Here is a 21375-nt window from a genome sequence, read left to right on the forward strand (position 1 = left end):
GTCTGTGTTGAACTTCTCATAACAAAGTTTTTGGAAATTATACCAATTAGCTGTTTTCAATTGCCATCTAGAAGTGTCTTATTGTATATCTTCTTCAGTAGATGTTATAATCAGTGGATAATGATCACTTCCACAAAGATCCTTCCATACTTGCCATGGAAAGTCAATTATTATTTCAGGTTCACACAAAGTTAAATCAATAGAGGAATCATCATTTAGAAAGCACAAATCATTATTGTATATGAACTCCTCTATTCTTCTGACTTTGGTATTTGTATGTTTACCTCCACATAATGTGCTGTGGCTATTAAAGTCACCCATCAATATGTATGGTGATGGTAACTGTTCTACCATTTTTTTTTAGTTCTTGTGTTGTCACTGAGGCATCAGGGGGTATATAAATAGAGCACATAGTTATGGCTTTATGAAGATTTAGATGTACTACCAGTTTCAGGTTTGCATTTACTGGTATGTGGCTGTGGATTATGTCATGTCTTATTAATTGTGGCAGGGCGGAGGGCTTAAAGCACGCCCTCCTCCAGGGAAAGGGGGATTTGGGAGACAAACTTCGACTTCGAGAATTTGTAGTCTGACATTTCAAAATTGTTATTCTTGAAACATTCCGTTTTTTGTGTTTTTCTTTCTTGATTCACTTTTGTTGACTGAGTTTTTATATTTTGTTGTGTCTTTTTCCCTCTCGAGGACTGGTTGAGCTCATTTGATGAACTTTCGTCTTCCTTGGCTTGGGTTTGATTTGTTGTTATTTGACTTTGTGTTCCTTGATTCTTCTTTTTGATTGGGTTTAAAGTTCCGTTGCTGACATTTTGTGGTTTCTCACCTTTCATCCAGGTCAAATCAGTTTGGCAATCAGTGGTGCTCATGGTTGGTTTCACCACAGAAGCATATGTTTTCCTTAGGTTAAAGGATGGGGACTCCTCAACCTTTTTCCGTGCTTCAACGTAGCTGATCCTTTCAACACATTTTATTCTCTGAATTTCTTTTTCCTTTATCCAAATCGGACATTCTTTTGTTGAGGCTGGGTAATTGGCTGAAAATCGTGTAAAAGCAGAATCGTGGCCAAATTTTTGACAGTTGTAGCATCTCAATGGATTTGGAATAAAAATATTGACCGGTACACTCACAAATCCAATTTGGATCCTCTCCGGAGGTTGGGATTTATTAAAGGTAATAATATAGTCTTAATTATCTGTAATAATATAGTCTTAATTATCTGTTCTTCTTTTTTGATTGTGATCCTCTTGACATTCGTTACACCCTGTTGAGTTAATACTGATGCTATTTCATCCTCATCCATATCATGTAACTCTGGTGCGTATAACTCCTTTACTGTTGTTCAGTGATGGGTGAATAATATGCCTTTATCGGTAAATTTGCCAGCATATGCATGATGTTTTCAGCCTGGCTTTTCTTGGAGCATTCTTTTAGGATTTCTCCAGATCTTAGCTTTTTAACATCTTTAACTGTCCCTGCTATGCCTGAAATGCCTTTCTGAATTGCAAATGGAGACAATTGTCTGTTGGCATGTCTGTTATTTTTATTCTAGCAGTATAAATCTCTGCCAATTTTCACTCTTTTGTGAGTAAATACACCAATTATCTGATTCGTCATCCAATATTTGTTCTATTATCTGTCGTTTTGGTTTTGTTTTGTTAGCAATGTTTGTATTTTTAAATTTTCATCACTACTGCTCCCCACCCACCTCGGAGCCTGTGGGGTGCACAGAGCCACGGTTATCCTCTGGTTATGCACCAAGGATACAGGGGTGATATAATTGAGCAAAAGGAACAAGAAATTCAATTGACCCTAAGCCCTTTCAGGTACATCTTGACTAGCTGATTGATTGGACCGGGTCCTTCCAACCTCTCGTCTGTGAATTCAAAGCCAAAGTATTGTGTTGGATCTGAGTCAGCCGCAGCATACACATTCCTCAAATACCAGGTTCTCATCCTACCCAGACACGGGTTGCTACTTACGGCAAAGAAGTCGCCCCATTTGTCGCCTCTTATGATGAGCAAGGGGGTGTTAGGGATCTATTCTACACCAGGGTCCCCAAGGGGAGATAAGGTAAAGTAGGCTTTGATATGATGTTGTCAGATCCAAATGTCTCCACAGTGTGACATCACAATTTTGCAGTGAGTAGGAAGTTTTGAGTTCTGAAACTTTAAATGTTTTTAATAGTACAATGACATCCTAAATGCCAAAAGATCAAGGAAAATTGAATTCTTCATGTCATGACCCCTTTAAAGTACTAAATTCCTGAGTTGTGATTGAGTGATGCCTACATATATTTCCAAACATGCTGCAATGGTTCATGTGCGGTGGCGTTTGTACCTGAGAGTATGAGAGCGATTCCACCGCAGGCGTTTGGTGATGACATTGATGTTCCGTTCATCAGCTGCGTGCCACGGAGCGTCCAGTTGGGTACGGATGCGATGGCTCCTCCGGGAGCGCTGATACTGACACCTAGAGCACCGTCTGTACTGGGTCCACGAGACGACCAAGTGTACTGATTAGGAGGAAGTTTCTCTCGGAGCGAATATTCAGCCACCATCATGTCAGGAGTGACGTAAGCACCCACACCTGAATACAAACAAGGAAATGGTGTATGTCATGACTGATAACAGGATCAGTTCACTCAAAATGAAAACTATCATCACTTATGCACCCTGATGTTGTTCCAAACCTACATAACTCTTTTCTTTACAATGAAAGCAAACTACTTTGGGTCTGTTCCCAAGCGTGTCATGTGACGCGACTCATATTGACCACTTTCATTATGCTTTTTTGTTATTTATTTTTTTCGAGCTTGAAAATCTTATTCCCCATTCACTTTTATTGCACGGAAAAGAGCAGAATTCTGCTAAACATTCTGCTTAAAGTGTCCTTTTGTGTTTCACAGAAGAAAGTCATCTGGCTGTGGAACGATATGAGTTTGAGTAAATGATGAGAGAAAGTGTGTTATAGGTCACTACTTGACTGAAAGCTGTCACTGACCAATCACACTGCTAGTGGTTCCTCCAGGACAGCCCACAGTGGAGAGACAAGGCCCGTTATTGCCAGCACTTGATACAAACAAAACATTAAACTTCTGTACAGCTTCAGTGATGACCTCACAGATTCTCCTGTTCAACAGACAGACAGACACATTGACATGTTCATGTCAACATCAGAGAGAATGGTTCTCCTTAAAACCAACTGAGGGTTCGAGTGACTCACCCTGAGTTTGGCCAGTGTGTGGCCTCTCCGTAACTGTAGTTCACCAAATCACACTTGTAGTTTATCACTTCAATCATCTACAATAAAACAAATATGAAGAATGAAGCAGTTATTAAATTATATCCGGCACCTAAAGGGCTATTCAGACCAAACATGTTCTTGCGCTACAATAGCTAAACACAACACCATGAATAGAACAGAATGCTGGTGTTGAGATGTTTTTAAAAGTTTATATTCTTTTTACCCTGACACAGCATATAAAAAACATGGCTCTCCTGTTCAAGATGATGAAAAAAAACTGTAAAATGTAGCACAATGGTCATGTGCCATCCACAGCTGAAAGACATTCACTCCTGTGCCCAAAGAAAGATATGCCTACCATCATTTTTTTGTCTGTATTCTACCAATTAACACTTTTTATACACCCATCTTTGCATTTGTATCAGTGTCATCATTAATTGCAATAACAGAGTGTAATCAGCAAATATTATGACCATATATAGCGTTAGCACATTAGTACCATGAATGCAAAAGGTCAATATTACAAATGACATATCTTCTACTGCATATTTATTACTTTAAATCAGAAACAGGTAGTTAATACATTAAGGACATTTCTTTTTAATCATTACCACCTCATGACACTTTGGTACGTAACACCAAAACATTTGCACATTGTTCATCTATTGTATAGTTAATTTATATAGAGTAATGTGCATACATACAGTGGGTACGGAAAGTATTCAGACCCCCTTAAATTTTTCACTCTTTGTTATATTGCAGCCATTTGCTAAAATCATTTAAGTTCATTTTATTTCCTCATTATTGTACACACAGCACCCCATATTGACAGAAAAACACAGAATTGTTGACATTTTTGCACATTTATTAAAAAAGAAACACTGAAATATCACATGGTCCTAAGTATTCAGACCCTTTTCTGTGACACTCATATATTTAACTCAGGTGCTGTCCATTTCTCCTGATCATCCTTGAGATGGTTCTACACCTTCAATTGAGTCCAGCTGTGTTTGATTATACTGATTGGACTTGATTAGGAAAGCCACACACCTGTCTATATAAGACCTTACAGCTCACAGTGCATGTCAGAGCAAATGAGAATCATGAGGTCAAAGGAACTGCCTGAAGAGCTCAGAGACAGAATTGTGGCAAGGCATAGATCTGGCCAAGGTTACAAAAAAATTTCTGCTGCCCTTAAGGTTCATAAGAGCACAGTGGCCTCCATAATCCTTAAATGGAAGACGTTTGGGACGACCAGAACCCTTCCTAGAGCTGGCCGTCTGGCCAAACTGAGCTATCGGGGGAGAAGAGCCTTGGTGAGAGAGGTAAAGAAGAACCTAAAGATCACTGTGGCTGAGCTCCAGAGATGCAGTCGGGAGATGGGAGAAAGTTGTAGTAAGTCAACCATCACTGCAGCCATCCACCAGTCGGGGCTTTATGGCAGAGTGGCCCGACGGAAGCCTCTCAGTGCAAGACACATGAAAGAACACCTGAAGGACTCCAAGATGGTGATAAATAAGATTCTCTGGTCTGATGAGACCAAGATAGAACTTTTTGGCCTTAATTCTAAGCGGTATGTGTGGAGAAAACCAGGCACTGCTCATCACCTGTCCAATACAGTCTCAACAGTGAAGCATGGTGGTGGCAGCATCATGCTGTGGGGGTGTTTTTCAGCTGCAGGGACAGGACTGACTGGTTGCAATCGAGGGAAAGATGAATGCGGCCAAGTACAGGGATATCCTGGACGAAAACCTTCTCCAGAGTGCTCTGGACCTCAGACTGGGCCGAAGGTTCACCTTCCAACAAGACAATGACCCTAAGCACACCGCTAAAATAACGAAGGACTGTTCTTGAATGGCCCAGCCAGAGCCCTGACTTAAACCCAATTGAGCATCTCTGGAGAGACCTGAAAATAACTGTCCACCAACGTTTACCATCCAACCTGACAGAACTGGAGAGGATCTGCAAGGAGGAATGGCAGAGGATACCCAAATCCAGATGTGAAAAACTTGTTGCATCTTTCCCAAAAAGACTCATGGCTGTATTAGAGCAAAAGGGTGCTTCTACTAAATACTGAACAAAGGGTCTCAATACTTAGGACCATGTGATATTTCAGTTTTTCTTTTTTAATAAATGTGCAAAAATGTCAACAATTCTGTGTTTTTCTGTCAATATGGGGTGCTGTGTGTACAATAATGAGGAAAAAAATGAACTTAAATGATTTTAGCAAATGGCTGCAATATAACAAGAGTGAAAAATTTAAGGGGGTCTGAATACTTTCCGTACCCACTTTATTTCTTATTTTTTCATTTTTATAAGTTTTCTAATTCTTTGCCTTTATTATTTATTCTTAACTACTCTCTTCTTGTTTATATTACGTTAATACATTTCTATGTATTCCTTTAAAGGAGCTGGCCTGCATGAAAATAATTTCACTGCCAATGCCCGTGTATGTGCGACAAATAAAAAAAACAGGTTCAGTGTGAACGGCCCCTAAGCCTGCATTTACAGTCAACCCATTTTGATTTCATGGATATCTAGTGCAGAAAAGATCTTGTTGTGTACAGAGCAAAAACATATATCAGAATTTCATACATAATTTTTTCACATACGATCTGGACTACTTTCCTATTGGTTTATAAATCACTAAAACACTAGTTTAAACATTAGCTTTTCTTCTGTGTGGACAGACAAATCGCCAGTTGCTGGAATCTTACTGCATCATGTTTGTAAGCTTCAGAAATGTCTCCATTTGTTTTTTATGTCAATTCAAAGCATGCTGAATGCAGAGATGTCACAATGATTGACAGTATCTCTTACGGCTCGTATGAGGCCGGTGCCCGTCTCCATGGTGCTCAGGCGGGTGTCTCCGATCTTCACAGCAAGGATCTGAGCTCCAGGGGCAACACCGTTCCTCTCTGGTTCTTCGGGGAAGTGACCCGCTGCGATGCTGGCCACATGAGTCCCATGAGCACCTATACACAGAGATAAGTGCTAATCCGTTCAAAAATATATATATCAGATTAATTCGGCGGAAGGATTGATCGTATCATAAGAACTGATTTGTACCTCTCTATCTGTTGTGACTGTGCATCTTTAACAACCTATTGTCATATGTACAATAAGTAATTAAACATGATGAAGAAGTAAAGACTGGCAGTTCAGTGAGGGTCAAAAACCATGACTGATGCAGAGTGATTATACTGATTCACAAAAAAAAAAAAAGCGTCTGCTCATTAGAGTCATTCATCACATTAAATTCAGACAGTAAACTATGATAACTAACTTCTTTGAAAAAGTAAATTGCATTTTGGTGTAAATTACAAATTTACATTGCTCCCAAAAATTGTGTAACGTGTGATGCTGTCAGAAACGCACAAATTCTACTACCACGAAAAACAAATTTTAAGACATTCAACAAGGCCTATCATCAGTCTCACCTCCACTGGTGACAATACATAGCGTGTTCCCCTCATCATAGATGTTTATGGAGTAATTGAGCATCTCAGCGTATCCCAGTGTAGCATACTCCTGTCTCTCTCGGTATGTGCTGAGAACGCTGCAGGACGACAGGTCGCCTGACTCAGAGGTGTCCACCAAAGCCCTGTCACACACACACACGCAGTCAGTCATCTTACAAACACCTTTACCTGTATGCAAATGCCTGTCTGTCTAGACAGGACATTTACAAACGGATGTCAAAACCAGCTGTAAAGGATTTGGAGTCCAATAAAGTATATTCTTAAAGCTGGTGGTTAAGCTGGGGAAGATTTTGACCTCCATGTGACACCATCATGCCATGACACACAGTCATAAATGGGTCCTGGGTCACTGTATTTCTTCTCAAGAGATCCTAACAGCTCGACGTGACACTGTAAATCCTCCTTCTGCAGCTTCTCCATCTGAACAACACACAAACACATGAGCATGTTAATTTAATAAAATATTCAACAAACAAAACAAACGATATGTCCTGATTTCAGATAATGTTCCTATTTTGAATCATGATGCTTTACATTCAGTTCTACAATTTACACTGAGAAAATTTGTTATTACAGTTACAACACAATTGTACCTAGCTGTTTGATTTGTTAGTACTAAAGTGTGTAGTGACCTGTGATGGGTTTGGGTGAGTCTGCTCAAACTCTTCTGTCCTGCGGCTGGCGTCTGCGAGAGCTGCCCTGTGTGCCGGGTCCCACAGCTTCTCTTTACGTTCTTTCTGTTACAGAAGTTATAAAGACACGTATGGAACAAAAACACATCAAAACTTGTATTTGTTCACAGTCAAGGGATCGTGTGTTACCTGTATTCTCTCCTTAAGAGCTTTAGGGAAAAAATCATAACCGTTCTTTATTCCGATGTGATACTTCCCTGATGGATTCACCCAGGCAGCGGGAATCTGAGGAGAAACATTAGACAAAACTTGTGTTACTGACATTCAAAGAACTGAAAATGAATTAGATGGAGGAATCCCATGAAACCTATCAAGAAAATATCTGGGTAAAATAAGTGTGGCAGCGGGGGCGTGGTCAAGCGCCCGTCCGGGAGAGAAAAGCGGTAAGGGCGCTTACACCTGAGCTAAATTATGTCTAACACCTGTCTCTAATTTCAGTGAGTACGAGGAGAGCGGCATAAAAAGGCAGCGAGAGGGCCCCACGGGGGGAGAGAGATGACAAGTTTAACTCAGTGTTTGGCATTGTATTGTATTGTATGTGTGATAGTTGTACTAAGCAAAAGGGAATTAAAAACCTTACCTTGTGGTGAAGACCTGTTTCCTGTCCTCCTTCTTTGGGAAGTATTACACTGGTGCCGAAACCCGGAATTTAAAAGGAAACATGGAAAGTGGTCGCCCCATAGAGTCATCCCAGCTGGCAGAAGTCCTCCAGTCCCTCGCGACGCTGCATCAAGGCCACCAACAATCCCTGCTTGAGCTCCGCAAGACCAAGATCGCCGGTTTTTCGAAATCATGCGGGCTCAGGCAGAGGACCGGCTCGCCATCCGAGCCTCCTCAGCCAGGAGGATGCGTCAGCCACAACCGCGACCCCGGACACCACGCTACGCTGCCCCCCATGCTACAGAAGATGGGGGCAGCAGATGATCCTGAGGCCTTCCTCGATTTGTTTGAGCTCAGCAGAAATCTGGGGCTGGCCCTCGAACAGTGGGCAGCCCGCCTGATTCCCTCCTGTCCGGGAAGCTCAACTTGCGGCACAGCAGCTGCCGGCGACTAATCTCCTGGCCTACACCGATCTGAAGAGGTCTATTCTGCAGCGGGTCGGTCGGAGCCTGGAAGAGAATCGCCAGCTCTTCCGGGCATGAAACTAGGAATGTCCGACGCCCGCTCGCTGCTAGGCTCAACGGCTTCGGGACGCCTGTCGGAGGTGGCTGCTCGCGGGGGACCGCGACGTCGAGGGAGTAATCGACCAGGTGGTACTGGAACAGTTCGTTCAACGGCTGCCTTGGAAGATGGCGGGGTGGGTCCAGTGCCATCGCCCGGCGTCACTGGAGGAAGCTGTTCGGTTGGTGGAGGACCACTTGGTGGCGTTCCCGAGGGCGGACGAGCCATCTTCTTCTTCGTCTCTCTCTCTTTCCCCTTCCCTTGTGTCTGCCCCTGCCCTCGCCCCCTCCCCTATGTTCTCTCCTTCTGTTCTCTCCCCAGGGCCCGTTCCTGCCCCGCACAGGCGTGGAGAGTTCCAGAGACCAGCTTCCCAGCCTTGGGAGAATGTACCCTCCCATTCCCCGTCATTCAGCCGCTCTCCTCCTCAGGTGGGGGCGCCCGCCAGCACAAGTGCGGCCGCAACGCCTGGGCCAGCCTGTTGGAGGTGCGGAGACCCGGACCACTTCCAGGATCAGTGTCCGCTGATGGAGGGTGGGGACGGTGGTGCGGGTCTCCGATGTCCCGCAGGCTGCCCCCTATCGGGCTGGAGCATACCGGATTCGGTAAGGATCAGGGGGTATTTACCAAGCTTTGCTGGATACCGGCTGCAATCAGACCACCATCCACCAACGCTTGGTTCAACCCGGGCTTTGGGTTTAGCTAAACTGGTGAGGGTGAGGTGTGTGCATGGGGATGTTCACAAGTATCCCATGGTGACTTTGGCGATTAAATTCAGGGGAAAAAACATAGTGTGGAGGCAGCGGTTAGTTCCGCCTCACCCATCCGCTAATCTTGGGTACTGATTGGCCGAATTTTAAAGATATTTTGGAGGGTATTTGTGCGGATGGGTCCTGCATAAAGAAGTGTGTGGTGTGCGATGCTTTGGCGGGAGGCGGAGCCGGGACCGCCCTCGGCTGCTCGAATGACGAGGGAAGGGGCAAGGTGGCGCCTCTCCTCTCAGGGAATTCCCTGAGGGGACTTCCTCTAGAGCAGTCAGGGATCTAAACCCTTAAACATGCTCTTGACCAAGTGAGAGTACTTGATGGTCAACAGCTCCGGCCGGGCATCGCCATTGCATACCCATACTTTGCCATGATTAGAGATCGGTTATATAGAGTGACTCAGGACGCTCAAACAAAGGAGGAAGTAACACAATTATTGATTCCACGGAGCCGCCGGGAAATGGTTTTCCAGGCGGCTCACTATAATCCTATGGCCGGTCACCTAGGGGAACGGAAAACCGTTCTCCGTCTAATAGCCCGTTTCTATTGGCCGGGCATAGGCGGTGACGTCCGCAGGAGGTGTGCGGCGTGGCGTGAATGTCAGCTGGTAAACCCACCGGCCACCCCAAAAGCGCCATTGCGCCCTCTACCATTAATCGAGGTCCCCTTCGAAAGAATTGGGATGGACCTCGTCGGGCCATTAGAACGGTCAGCACGCGGACATAGCTTCGTGTTAGTCCTAGTGGATTACGCGACGCGATATCCGGAAGCAGTGCCTCTGAGCAACATCTCCGCACGTAGTGTTGCAGGGGCACTCTTCAAGATAATCTCCGGTCAGGATTCGAAAGAAATCCTCACCGATCAAGGCACGACTTTTATGTCATGAACACTTCGCGAACTTTACGAGCTCTTGGGCATTAAATCGATTCAGCACTAGCGTTTACCATCCGCAGACGGATGGCCTAGTGGAACAATTTAATAAAACGCTCAAGAACATGATTCAGTAAATTGCATACACGATGACGCTTAGAAATTGGGATAAGTGGCTAGACCCCTGTTGTTTGCAGTACGAGAGGTCCCACAAGCCTCCACAGGGTTTTCCCGCTTGAGCTGCTGTACGGGCGACGCCCCGCGGTGTCCTTGACGTCATCCGCGAAGCTTGGGAGGAGGGACCTTCTAATAGCAAAAATGAAATTCAGTTCGTTCTCGATCTTAGAGCAAAACTCCACACACTGGGGCGACTAACACAGGAGAATTTGCTCCAAGCTCAAGAACGCCAACGGCGGCTGTATGACAGGGGTGCTCGGCTACGGGAATTTACACCGGGAGATAAGGTACTCGTATTACTCCCAACATCGAGTGGCAAGGACCCTTTGAGGTCACGCGAACAAGTAGGGGATCTCGATTATGAAGTTAAACGTACCGATAGAGGGGGCGCACGTCAAATTTATCACCTCAACCTCCTGAAATTGTGGAGGGAGGAGGCGGCCTCTGTGACGTTGGCCACGGTAGTTCCGGAGAGAGCGGAGCTCGGACCGGAGGTAAACAAAAACTACAACCTTAACACTCCGCTTACTTGTGGAGACCACCTCTCACCGCGTCAACTCACAGAGGTTTCTGAATTACAAAAGGAATTTGCGGATGTGTTCTCCCCTCTACCGGGCCATACAGACATCATACAGCACCACATCGAGACAGAGCCGGGCGCGGTAGTGCGTTGTCGCTCTATCGCTTACTCGAACATAAAAAGAAAACAGTACGGGAGGAATTAGATGCGATGCTTGATATGGGCGTAATAGAGGAATCCCACAGTGATTGGTCCAGCCCGGTTGTTCTTGTTCCCAAGAGTGATGGGTCTGTTCGATTCTGTGTGGATTACAGAAAAGTCAACGCGGTGTCTAAATTTGACGCGTACCCAATGCCCCGTGTTGATGAACTGCTCGATCGGTTAGGTACTGCTTCGATTTTATTCGACCTTGGATTTAACAAAGGGTTATTGGCAGATCCCTTGACACCAATGTCCCGTGGAGAAAACAGCCTTCACTACGCCGTTTGGATTACACCAATTTGTGACGCTTCCTTTCGGTTTGTTTGGGGCTCCGCCACGCTTTCAGCGCCTCATGGATTGGATCCTCAGACCACACACCGCGTACGCCGCTGCCTATTTAGATGATATAATCATTTATAGCAATGATTGGCAGCGGCACATGCAACATCTGAGGGCCGTCCTGAGATCGCTGCGGCGGCGGGCTCACAGCAAACCCTAAGAAGTGCGCAATTGGGCGTGTGGAGGTACGGTATCTGGGGTTCCACTTGGGTCATGGCCAGGTGCGTCCCCAAATTGATAAGACCGCGGCGATTGCGACTTGCCCTAGACCTAAGACCAAAAAGGGGGTGAGGCAGTTCCTGGGGCTGGCTGGCTATTATAGAAGGTTTGTGCCTAATTATTCGGACGTCACCAGCCCGCTGACTGACCTCACTAAAAAGGGGCTCCAGATCCGGTCCAGTGGTCGGAGCAGTGCCAACAGGCGTTTATGCAGATTAAAGCCGCGACTTTGTGGGGGCCGCTTCTTCATGCACCTGACTTCTCTCTCCTTTTTTATTACAGACGGACGCTTCAGACAGAGGGCTGGGGGCGTACTCTCGCAGGTGGTGGAGGCGAGGAGCCCGGTGCTGTACATTAGCCGTAAGCTCTCCTTAAGGGAGACTAAGTACAGCACCGTGGAGAAGGAGTGTTTGGCCATCAAGTGGGCGGTCCTCACCCTCCGTTACTACCTGCTGGGGCGGGCCTTCACCCTCTGCTCGGATCACGCCCGCTGCAGTGGCTCCATCGCATGAAAGATACTAACGCCCGGATCACCCGTTGGTATCTAGCTCTCCAGCCCTTTAAATTCAAGGTGGTCCACAGACCGGGGTGCAGATGGCTGTCGCCGACTTCCTCTCCAGAAATGGGGAGTGGTAGGCAGGCGGATGACGCCCGGCCTGAGTCGGGCGGTGGGGGTATGTGGCAGCGGGCGTGGTCAAGCGCCGTCCGGGAGAGAAAGCGGTAAGAGCGCTTACACCTGAGCTAAATTATGTCTAACACCTGTCTCTAATTTCAGTGAGTACGAGGAGAGCAGCATAAAAAGGCAGCGAGAGGGCCCCACAGGGGAGAGAGATGACAAGCGAACTCAGTGTTTGGCATTGTATTGTATTGTATGTGTGATAGTTGTACGAAGCAAAAGGGAATTAAAAACCTCACCTTGTGGTGAAGACCTGTTTCCTGTCCTCCTTCTTTGGGAAGTATTACAATAAGAAATGTAATTATGACTATAATGCAAAATATATTCATTAAAATATTAAGAATTATATCAAAATATGTATAATATTAATGTATATTTTTAATAAGTGGTATATTAATTAGTAAATATATTTAATAACTAAATCACATTGCACCACCTCCCCCAAATTGTCATTACCACAATGCAAAAAATTATAATTCTCATTACAGTTAGTGGTCGACCGATATGGTTTTTTTTAATGGCTGATGCCGATATCCAGAGAACAGGGTGGCCGAAAGGCTGAAATCAAAATTTAATATAGTAAACAACAAACTAAACAAATTGCAAAAAAAAATTATAAACTCTTATTTAGCATTCTATTTACTCAATTTCACATAAACTTATATTAATAAGTTATATTAATCATCTTTAACTATATTTAAATATCTTTAAAAATAAGATTGTATTTTAAATGATAGATAGCATTTTTTCCCTATTTCTGTTTAGTCATAAAAACATTTTTTAATTATTTCTGCATGAGGAATTTGTTAATATATTAGTGTGAGGTTCGAGATTTACATCGGTTTAAACGAAATATCTGCATATATCTCTGCAAAAAATATTTATCACGATATTCAATCACATTTGCATATTTTTTTGAATTTCCAAAAAAAGAAGAGAAAACTAAATCCTAAACAGTCTAAATAGTCTTTACCAAACTGCGTTTGGGGCCCAGACACAGCCAATACAGTGGTGTCTGAGGGATCTTCTATGAAAATATTATCATAGAGTTTATCAATTGAGTGCAGTTGGTTATGAAAGTTATAAGATGATCTGTTCATTTTGAATCATAACAAAAGGTGTGTATATATATATATATATATATATATATACATTAAAATTATTTTCATATTTCTTTACATACAGATATCCAAGTATGGGTGCATAGAAGCCCTTGTGACTGAGGAATGATACTGTATGGGTGTTCAGGGGTCTCCAGAGAGAAACTTTTGAAAATGTAAAAGTCTGAAATGACCATTTTTCTATTTTCATTAAAGTGAGAAAGACTAGGCTACAAACTAGTAATTTGTGACTCAGACACTCTTTCACATGCAAGCAGGCAATAATCTGTGCCCTCGTGGTCTTAAGAAACCAATCGGGAAAATGTATCAACTGATGCGATAATTAAACAATTCGGAATATCGACCGATTTTTCTGCCTCACCGATATACCGTTCGACCACTAATTACAGTAAAACATTTTATTATATATAATTCAAATTGCAAAGTATTTCAATTTGTTGTACTGCATTCAATTTAGCAAAAAATAAATAAATAATTAATTTCAGTAATCAGAATCTAATAAGAATCACCACTGAGAATAATGAGAATGAATTAAAACAGAAAACTCTAGACCAATCATGGTAACAACAGTAATAATAGTTGCACTACAATAATCTGAAAACATGGATTTAACCACTGGAGTCAAAAGGATTACTTTTATGCTACATTTATTTTCTCATGGAACTTCGAAGTTCTGGCCACCATTCACTTTCGTTGAATGGACCTACAGAGCGGAGATATTCAAAAAATATTCATTCATGTTCTGCAGAAGAAAGTCATACACATCTGGGATGGCATGATGGTGTGTCATTCTTGTTACCACAATACAAATAAAAAAAATTATTGTTATCAGTACTTAATTACAGTAATTTGTATCCAATGAGAATCACCATTGGAATAAAGAGAAAGAATTAATCTCCAGACAAATAACGGTAATGACCATATTTATTGTTGCACTGAAGTAATAAGAATTTAGGATTAAAAAAAGTAGGCTTAATTTACCTTTGAAAAAAAAAATTATAATTATATTTTGCATGTCTTTTAATTTTAGTCTGAATGTATCCCAGACATGCTTTCGTGACATTCAGAAAAGGTTTTAATAAGCTTCTGAAACATTTCACAGGCAAAACAGAGGAAGTGTTAAAGTGCAGATGATGCATTACTTTAAGCGTGCGTCCGCTCAGTCCAATTACTGTCCCGTCCTTCACCTCTACCACAGTGGACATGTTCACATCGCCGCTGCCTGTAGTATCAATGATGTCAACGATCTTAGGATTCCCGTCTGTTGTGATCTAAAAGAAACAACATATGAAAATTAGATACATCAATATCAAGCTTGCCTTCAGAAAAGTCATATCAGATTACATGAAAACAGACCTCAGTAGTGTAGAACTAGCAGAAGAACTGTTGACATTTGAGTGAAGGCTCAAAACAGCTGTGGGATTCAGTGTCAGGCTGGTAATTTTCAATCATGTTCTGTTTGTGGTGGACAGTGGTACATATTATAGCCCATGACACAGCGCAAACCGCCTATGTCTCAGTAACTGCATAGCTAGACAGCAATTTTGGGCATCTTTGGCATAGGAAAAATGCTGCCCAAGTAGGCAGCTCATTGGGTTTTTAAAACAAAGCCAGGTCTCAAGACAGCGACTAAGTTTTGTTATAGGTCACACTGGTGTGACTACGGTGTTGACCAACTCTCACTTTCGCTAGCCGTTTAGGTGCTGCAATTTTCTGTAAAGGGGTATCAACAGCAAGCGCATCAACCAGAGAAATTTTATATTTACAGCCGTATATATATATATATATATATATATATATATATATATATATATATATATATATATATTTTTTTTTTTTTAAGCCGCAGACCCCGACCCCCACCCCTCACTAGAGCAACAAAATTAGGTGCTGGTGCCACTGCTCTCAATAGTAAGTCTGGAGCCCTGAAAGCCATTGACAAATGTCTTGGCCATGTTAAATTGATGGTATCAGATGGTAATACCATAGTCCTGAATGATAACCACATTATAGTGTTCTAAGGTACTTTTAAGAATACAATAGTATTGCCATGGTACATGTTTAATACAACATGGTAATACCACGTTAAATGTCCTGCGTGGTAAAAAAAAGAAAAAATAACTTTATATTATAAGTGTTATAATAATTGTATTATTTTGCTATGGTATACGTCCAAAAACATTGTATTTACATGGTACATGTCCAAATAAACATGGTTTAAAATACAAGGAATTTCCATCGTTTATTTACAAAAAATACGTGGTATTAGCATGTTTCTTGAACAACTCCATTCATTAGAATGACACAGCTTGTCCTTTCAAACATGCTTTTTATATTTTTACAGCCTTATTCTGCTTCATAAACTCCAGACTTGACCGTGTTTTACTGTTTAAATATGACACCGGTGTTCCGGCAACGTCCGGTGACTGTTCCATGAAACCGAAGTAAAAACCCACTACGGCCTATAAGCTGAGCCACAGCCGCGGACTCGATTTACCTGCATGCCCGGGGCTCCTGGGTCCACCCCGGTGTCGAGGATCGCGATGAGCACCCCCCGGCCATCGTACTCTGGGAACTTGGTAAGGAAAGATGCAGCACCGGTCTCTTTCTTGGGAAGCAGCCCGTGGAACGGGAACGGATCTTCGGCGTAATTAGCAGCCATGACCGAACAAGGAGAAGGAAGGAAAACAACAACTGCAGCTGTGGACCGGTACAGCGGACACAATGAGCGCGACAGAAGAGCGACGCCCTTAAAGGTGCAGTGACACTTAATATCAGTCACCATAGAAGTACATTATAAAAATGAACTACAACACAATATCGACACAAATGTAACTATCTCATAACAGTGTAAAGGAATGCATAAATATTTAAATGCTGCTGTTAACTGCTATGCTTTCAATTAATTAATTTACATAGTGGTGTATCTGTACGAATGCTGTTTAATGCTGATAGTTATATAATTTAAAAAGATAATGCTTTAATGTTGTTAGGCCCTATTATTTATAGCTTATAGTGTAGCCAACTATTTTAAAAAGGTAGATTCAACTCACAATGGCTTAGGCACAGAATAAGTAAATATGTAACACTTATTTGCAATAATTCAATTATTATTATTATTTTGAAGGAAAGTTATGATTGGTTATGGTAATTTACACATCAAACAATGAATAAACAATAATCAAAATGTTTTATTGCCTGTACGATGGCCAGCAGAAGGCTCCTTTTTTGTTATTGATAGGGTGTGAAGGAATTTTACAGGGTTACGGTAGCAACCCAAAACAGCTGTTCACCAGCTTCTGTGTATATCACTGCACAGCACCCATAGAACAACTGTTATTTACAGTTTACATGTCAGGGACTAGATCTTCTTGTGGAAGGATGACTTATAATTTGCTTGATAAAATATAACAAATATATATAAAATATATACATTTCAGTAAAGGTGTACCATGATAATCATGGTTCATTCCAAAATACTAAAGTTACCATAATAAAATAATGTAAGGGAAACTGAAAATTTGAATCCTACTTCCTAAAGTCCTAACATAAAACATCTAGTTTATCCAACCACTAGATGGCTATATTGTTCTAACTTTGTCTGGCAGCGCTGACCTGGCTTTGTGGAACGTTACAAACCTGTCCTGAGTGAACATGGCATTTTGATGTGAAAAAAAGGGTTAGCAACAGACAGAGTCCTCCCTATAGGCAAACTAAGCAAGTTGCTTAGGGCCCCATATGTGCCAGGGGCACCCCATTCTGTCAAATAAATTGTGAGTAGTGTTACGAACATACTGAAGGGGACCCCCACACAAGTTTTGGCTCAAATGTCTGGGTCAATTAGGTGACCATTTTTTGTCCAGATCTACTAAGTTATAAAACAAAACATTAAAAATGTAATTCACATATATATATATTTTAATATTATTAATATTTGAAAAACTTTTGTCCAACAAATCAAAGTCAGGTGGTGAAATCAATGTGCAGGTAGCAAAATACAAAACAAACAAAAAAAAACTTTAGAGTCATGACTGTGTGTGAAGTTTTACAAAAATATCAGATATTTAGATATTTCTACAAAAAAAGCTAATTTTGTGTAACCCTAAGAAAACCTCTTGATATTCTTGACTCAAGAATTCATGATAATTGTAAAAAGAATTAAATAATTACCTTGAAAAATATGTTTGAATTTATTTTTTTAAATGAATGATCAAGTATGTTAATAACTTTTACTTGGTGGTTAAACTACATTACATTTTTAAAGTCAATAAATCAATAGTTTTGTAGAAAATGCTATATAAATTTAAAAATGTATGAAACCAAATTCTGTGAGCTTGACTAGATACCATACACTAGTGATGCGACAAGTTCTTTCAAGTCGTTGAGCTGAGCAAGGGTACTATATGCTGGTGAGTCAGGAAGAACGGTTTGTGGTTGTAACAAAAGGTCTAAGGGACCTCTGAGTGGTCTACTGAGATTAAGCTCAGCAGGTGTGACACCAGTAGACTCTTGTACTGCTGAATTAAGAGCAAAACGGAATTGATGAAGATGCTGGTCCCAATGGTTGTGTTGGATTCCTACATAGGAAGCCATCATAGTTTTCAGTGTCCGATTAATCCTTTCAGTGAAGTTTGTCTGGGGGTGGTAGGCTGTGGCAAACTTGTGGGTCAAGTTCCAAGCCTTACAGGTCTCTGCAAAGATTTCTGACACAAATTGAGGTCCTTGGTCAGACAGAATATACTCTGGGACTCCCCAACGAGTAATGATTTCTTTGACCAGTATTCGTGAGACAGACAGAGCTGTAGCTTTCCGCAAGGGAAAAAGTTCCACCCATCTGGAGTAATAGTCAACAAAGACCAGTAGATAAGAATTTAGCTGGGAACTTATGGGAAAAGGTCCCATTAAATCAACACCAAGCATTTCCCAGGATTTTGTTACCAGAGTTTGCTGTAACTTGCCTGCTGGTTTCTTAGCTTCTGGTTTGTAGCACTGACAAACTGAACTATTCTGGACATAGTTCTTGACATCCAAACTCATATTTGGCCAGTACACCATAGACTGCAATCTCCTATAGGTTTTGTATCTCCCTAGATTACCTGAAAGAGGATCATCATGAAAGAAACTCAAAAGTCTGGCACGTAAAGAACTGGGTATCCACGCCTGGTAAGTGGTACGGTGTGGGAGCTTGACTATACGATAGACTTTGTCCTCAATAATGGTCAGAGTAATAGAGGAATTAACTCTTTTCTTTCCATCTTCAAGAATAGATTGATACAATGCTTGCACTTCTGCATCCTCTTGTTGGGTATTCCATAACTCATCATCGGTAAAAGGAAAGACAGGCACCTCCTTTTTGGTGGATTTTAACACTGTGGCACAGGTTGACAGGAGAGGTTGGTCTGATGGAGCACGGGAAAGGGCATCTGGAACTGTATTGTATTTTCCTTTTCTGTATTCAACAGCAAATGTGAATTCCTGCAAACGTAATGCCCAGCGCATAAGTCGTGTGCTAGGTTTGTTGGTCTTAAATACCCACGCTAGTGATGCATGGTCTGTCACCACTGTGAAATATCGACCTTCCAGGTAGTACCGCCACTTCTCCAGGGCCCAAACTACAGCAAGGCATTCTTGTTCTGTTGTAGAATAATTACGTTCTGCCTTGTTTAGAGTCCGACTGGCAAAGGCCAGAACTTCTTCAGAGCCTAAACCTCTCTGCTGGACAAGTACAGCTCCCAGGCCAATCAAATCAAATCAAATCAAATCACTTTATTGTCACACTACCATGTACACAAGTGCAACAGTAGGTGAAATTCTTGTGTGCAGTTCCGAGCAACATAGCAGTCATGACAGTGACGAGACATATACCAATTACAATAAACAACATACTTACACAAAACAATTTACATATCAAATGTACACATACTTACACAAAACAATTTACAAATCAGATGTACACATACTTACACAACACAATAATTATATACAATGCAGAATATAGAACAGAATATACAATACAATACAATAAGTGGGAGTATATGAAATATATATGTGTATATATATATATATAGCAGTTGTATTGAGGAGAATATGTTGACAGTCCAGTGTGAGATTATAGATTAATAAAGTGCAGTGCTAATTATTGATCCTGATAGATCAAGAGTTCAACAGTCTGATTGCTTGGGGAAAAAGCTATCATGTAGTCGGCTGGTGCGGGTCCTGATGCTGCGATACCGCCTGCCTGATGGTAGCAGTGAGAACAGCCCATGACTTGGGTGACTGGAGTCTCTGATGATCCTCCGAGCTTTTTTCACACACCGCCTGGTGTATATGTCCTGGAGGGAGGGAAGCTCACCTCGATGATGTTCCTGGCAGTTCGCACCACCCTTTGCAGGGCTTTGCAGTTGTACGCTGTGCTATTGCCGCACCAGGCGGTGATGCAGCCAGTCAGGATGCTCTCTACAGTGCTGGTGTAGAACCGTGTGAGGATGTGGTGGTTCATTCCAAACTTCCTCAGCCGCCTCAGGAAGAAGAGGCGCTGGTGAGCCTTCTTCACAACGGCCTCAGTGTGGACGGACCATGTGAGTTCCTCAGTAATGTGGACACCGAGGAACTTGAAGCTGCTGACTCTCTCCACCGGTGCTCCATTGATGGTGATGGGGCTGTGTTCTCCGCCTTTCTTCCTGAAGTCCACAACAAGCTCCTTGGTTTTACTGACGCTGAGGGAGAGGTTGTGCTCCTGACACCAGCGTGTCAGAGTGTGCACCTCCTCTCTGTAGGCTCTTTCATCATTGTCAGTGATCAGACCTACCACCGCCGTGATCGCCAGCAAACTTAATGATGGCATTGGAGCTATGTGTTGCCACACAGTCATGTGTGTACAGGGAATACAGGAGTGGGCTGAGAACACAGCTCTGCGGGCTCCAGTGTTGAGGGTCAGTGATGAGGAGGTGTTGCTGCCCATTCTAACCACCTGACGTCTGCCTGACAGGAAATCCAGGATCCAGCTGCACAGCGAGCTGTTTAAGCCCAGAGCCCGGAGTTTCTCATCAAGCTTGGAGGGCACTATGGTGTTGAATGCTGAGCTGTAGTCTACAAACAGCATTCTCACATATGTGTTCCTTTTTCCAGGTGGGAGAGAGCAGTGTGTATTGTAGATGCAATGGCATCATCAGTGGAGCTGTTGTTGCGGTAGGCAAACTGCAATGGGTCCAAAGAGGGGGCAGAACAGAGCAGATGTGATCTCTGATTAACCTCTCGAAGCATTTGCTGATGATGGGGGTCAGAGCAACAGGACGCCAGTCATTTAAGCATGTGATTATAGCTTGCTTCGGTACAGGCACAATGGTTGATGTTTTGAAGCATGTGGGGACTACAGACAGGGAGAGGGACAGATTGAAAATGTCCGTAAAAACACCAGCCAGTTGATTCGCACGACGCTCTGATGACGCTGCCCGAATGCCGCCTGGACCCGCGGCTTTACGGATGTTCACCCGCCGGAATGATCGGGTTACATCCACAACAGAGACGGAGAGTGAATCAACCTCTGTAGCGCCAGCAGCGAAGTGCTCTCTCCGCGAGGGCGGTGTTACTGTCCTCAAAACGAGCATAAAATGTATTAAGTTCGTCCGGAGAGATGCAGCGGTGTTCATGGCGGAGACTTTATTCCGCTTGTAGTCCGTGATTGTGTTAATTCCTGCCACATACTTCTAGAGTCAGTGGTGTTGAACTGGCCTTCAAGCTTGTGCCTGTACTGGCGCTTAGCTGCACTGATAGTGTTACGGAGGGCATAACTGGCTTGTTTACGCCCTCCGTGTTAGGAGAATTAAAGCGGAGGTCCGCACAGTGAGTGCCGCGCTAACATCGCCAGTAACCCATGGTTTCTGGTTGGGGTATATCCG

General features: G+C 42.8%; 1 protein-coding gene across 3 annotated transcripts in view; it reads right to left on the reverse strand.

The window, feature by feature from the left end:
- LOC127651972 (tripeptidyl-peptidase 2-like) overlaps positions 1-16184 on the reverse strand; it is a 45173-nt gene extending 28989 nt beyond the window's left edge. For all 3 annotated transcript variants that reach the window (XM_052138039.1, XM_052138038.1, XM_052138037.1), the window contains exons 1-10: positions 15975-16184; positions 14620-14748; positions 7562-7657; positions 7373-7477; positions 7036-7160; positions 6699-6862; positions 6079-6233; positions 3238-3314; positions 3016-3143; positions 2353-2601 (exon numbers count right to left, since the gene is read on the reverse strand). In XM_052138039.1, the coding sequence (XP_051993999.1) occupies positions 2353-2601; positions 3016-3143; positions 3238-3314; positions 6079-6233; positions 6699-6862; positions 7036-7160; positions 7373-7477; positions 7562-7657; positions 14620-14748; positions 15975-16139 (1393 nt within the window). In that variant the 5' untranslated portion in view covers positions 16140-16184. The remainder of the gene's footprint in view (positions 1-2352; positions 2602-3015; positions 3144-3237; positions 3315-6078; positions 6234-6698; positions 6863-7035; positions 7161-7372; positions 7478-7561; positions 7658-14619; positions 14749-15974) is intronic.
- Positions 16185-21375: the final 5191 nt, after the last annotated feature.

Source organism: Xyrauchen texanus, chromosome 11 (genome assembly GCF_025860055.1).
Source record: "Xyrauchen texanus isolate HMW12.3.18 chromosome 11, RBS_HiC_50CHRs, whole genome shotgun sequence".
NCBI lineage: Eukaryota > Metazoa > Chordata > Actinopteri > Cypriniformes > Catostomidae > Xyrauchen > Xyrauchen texanus.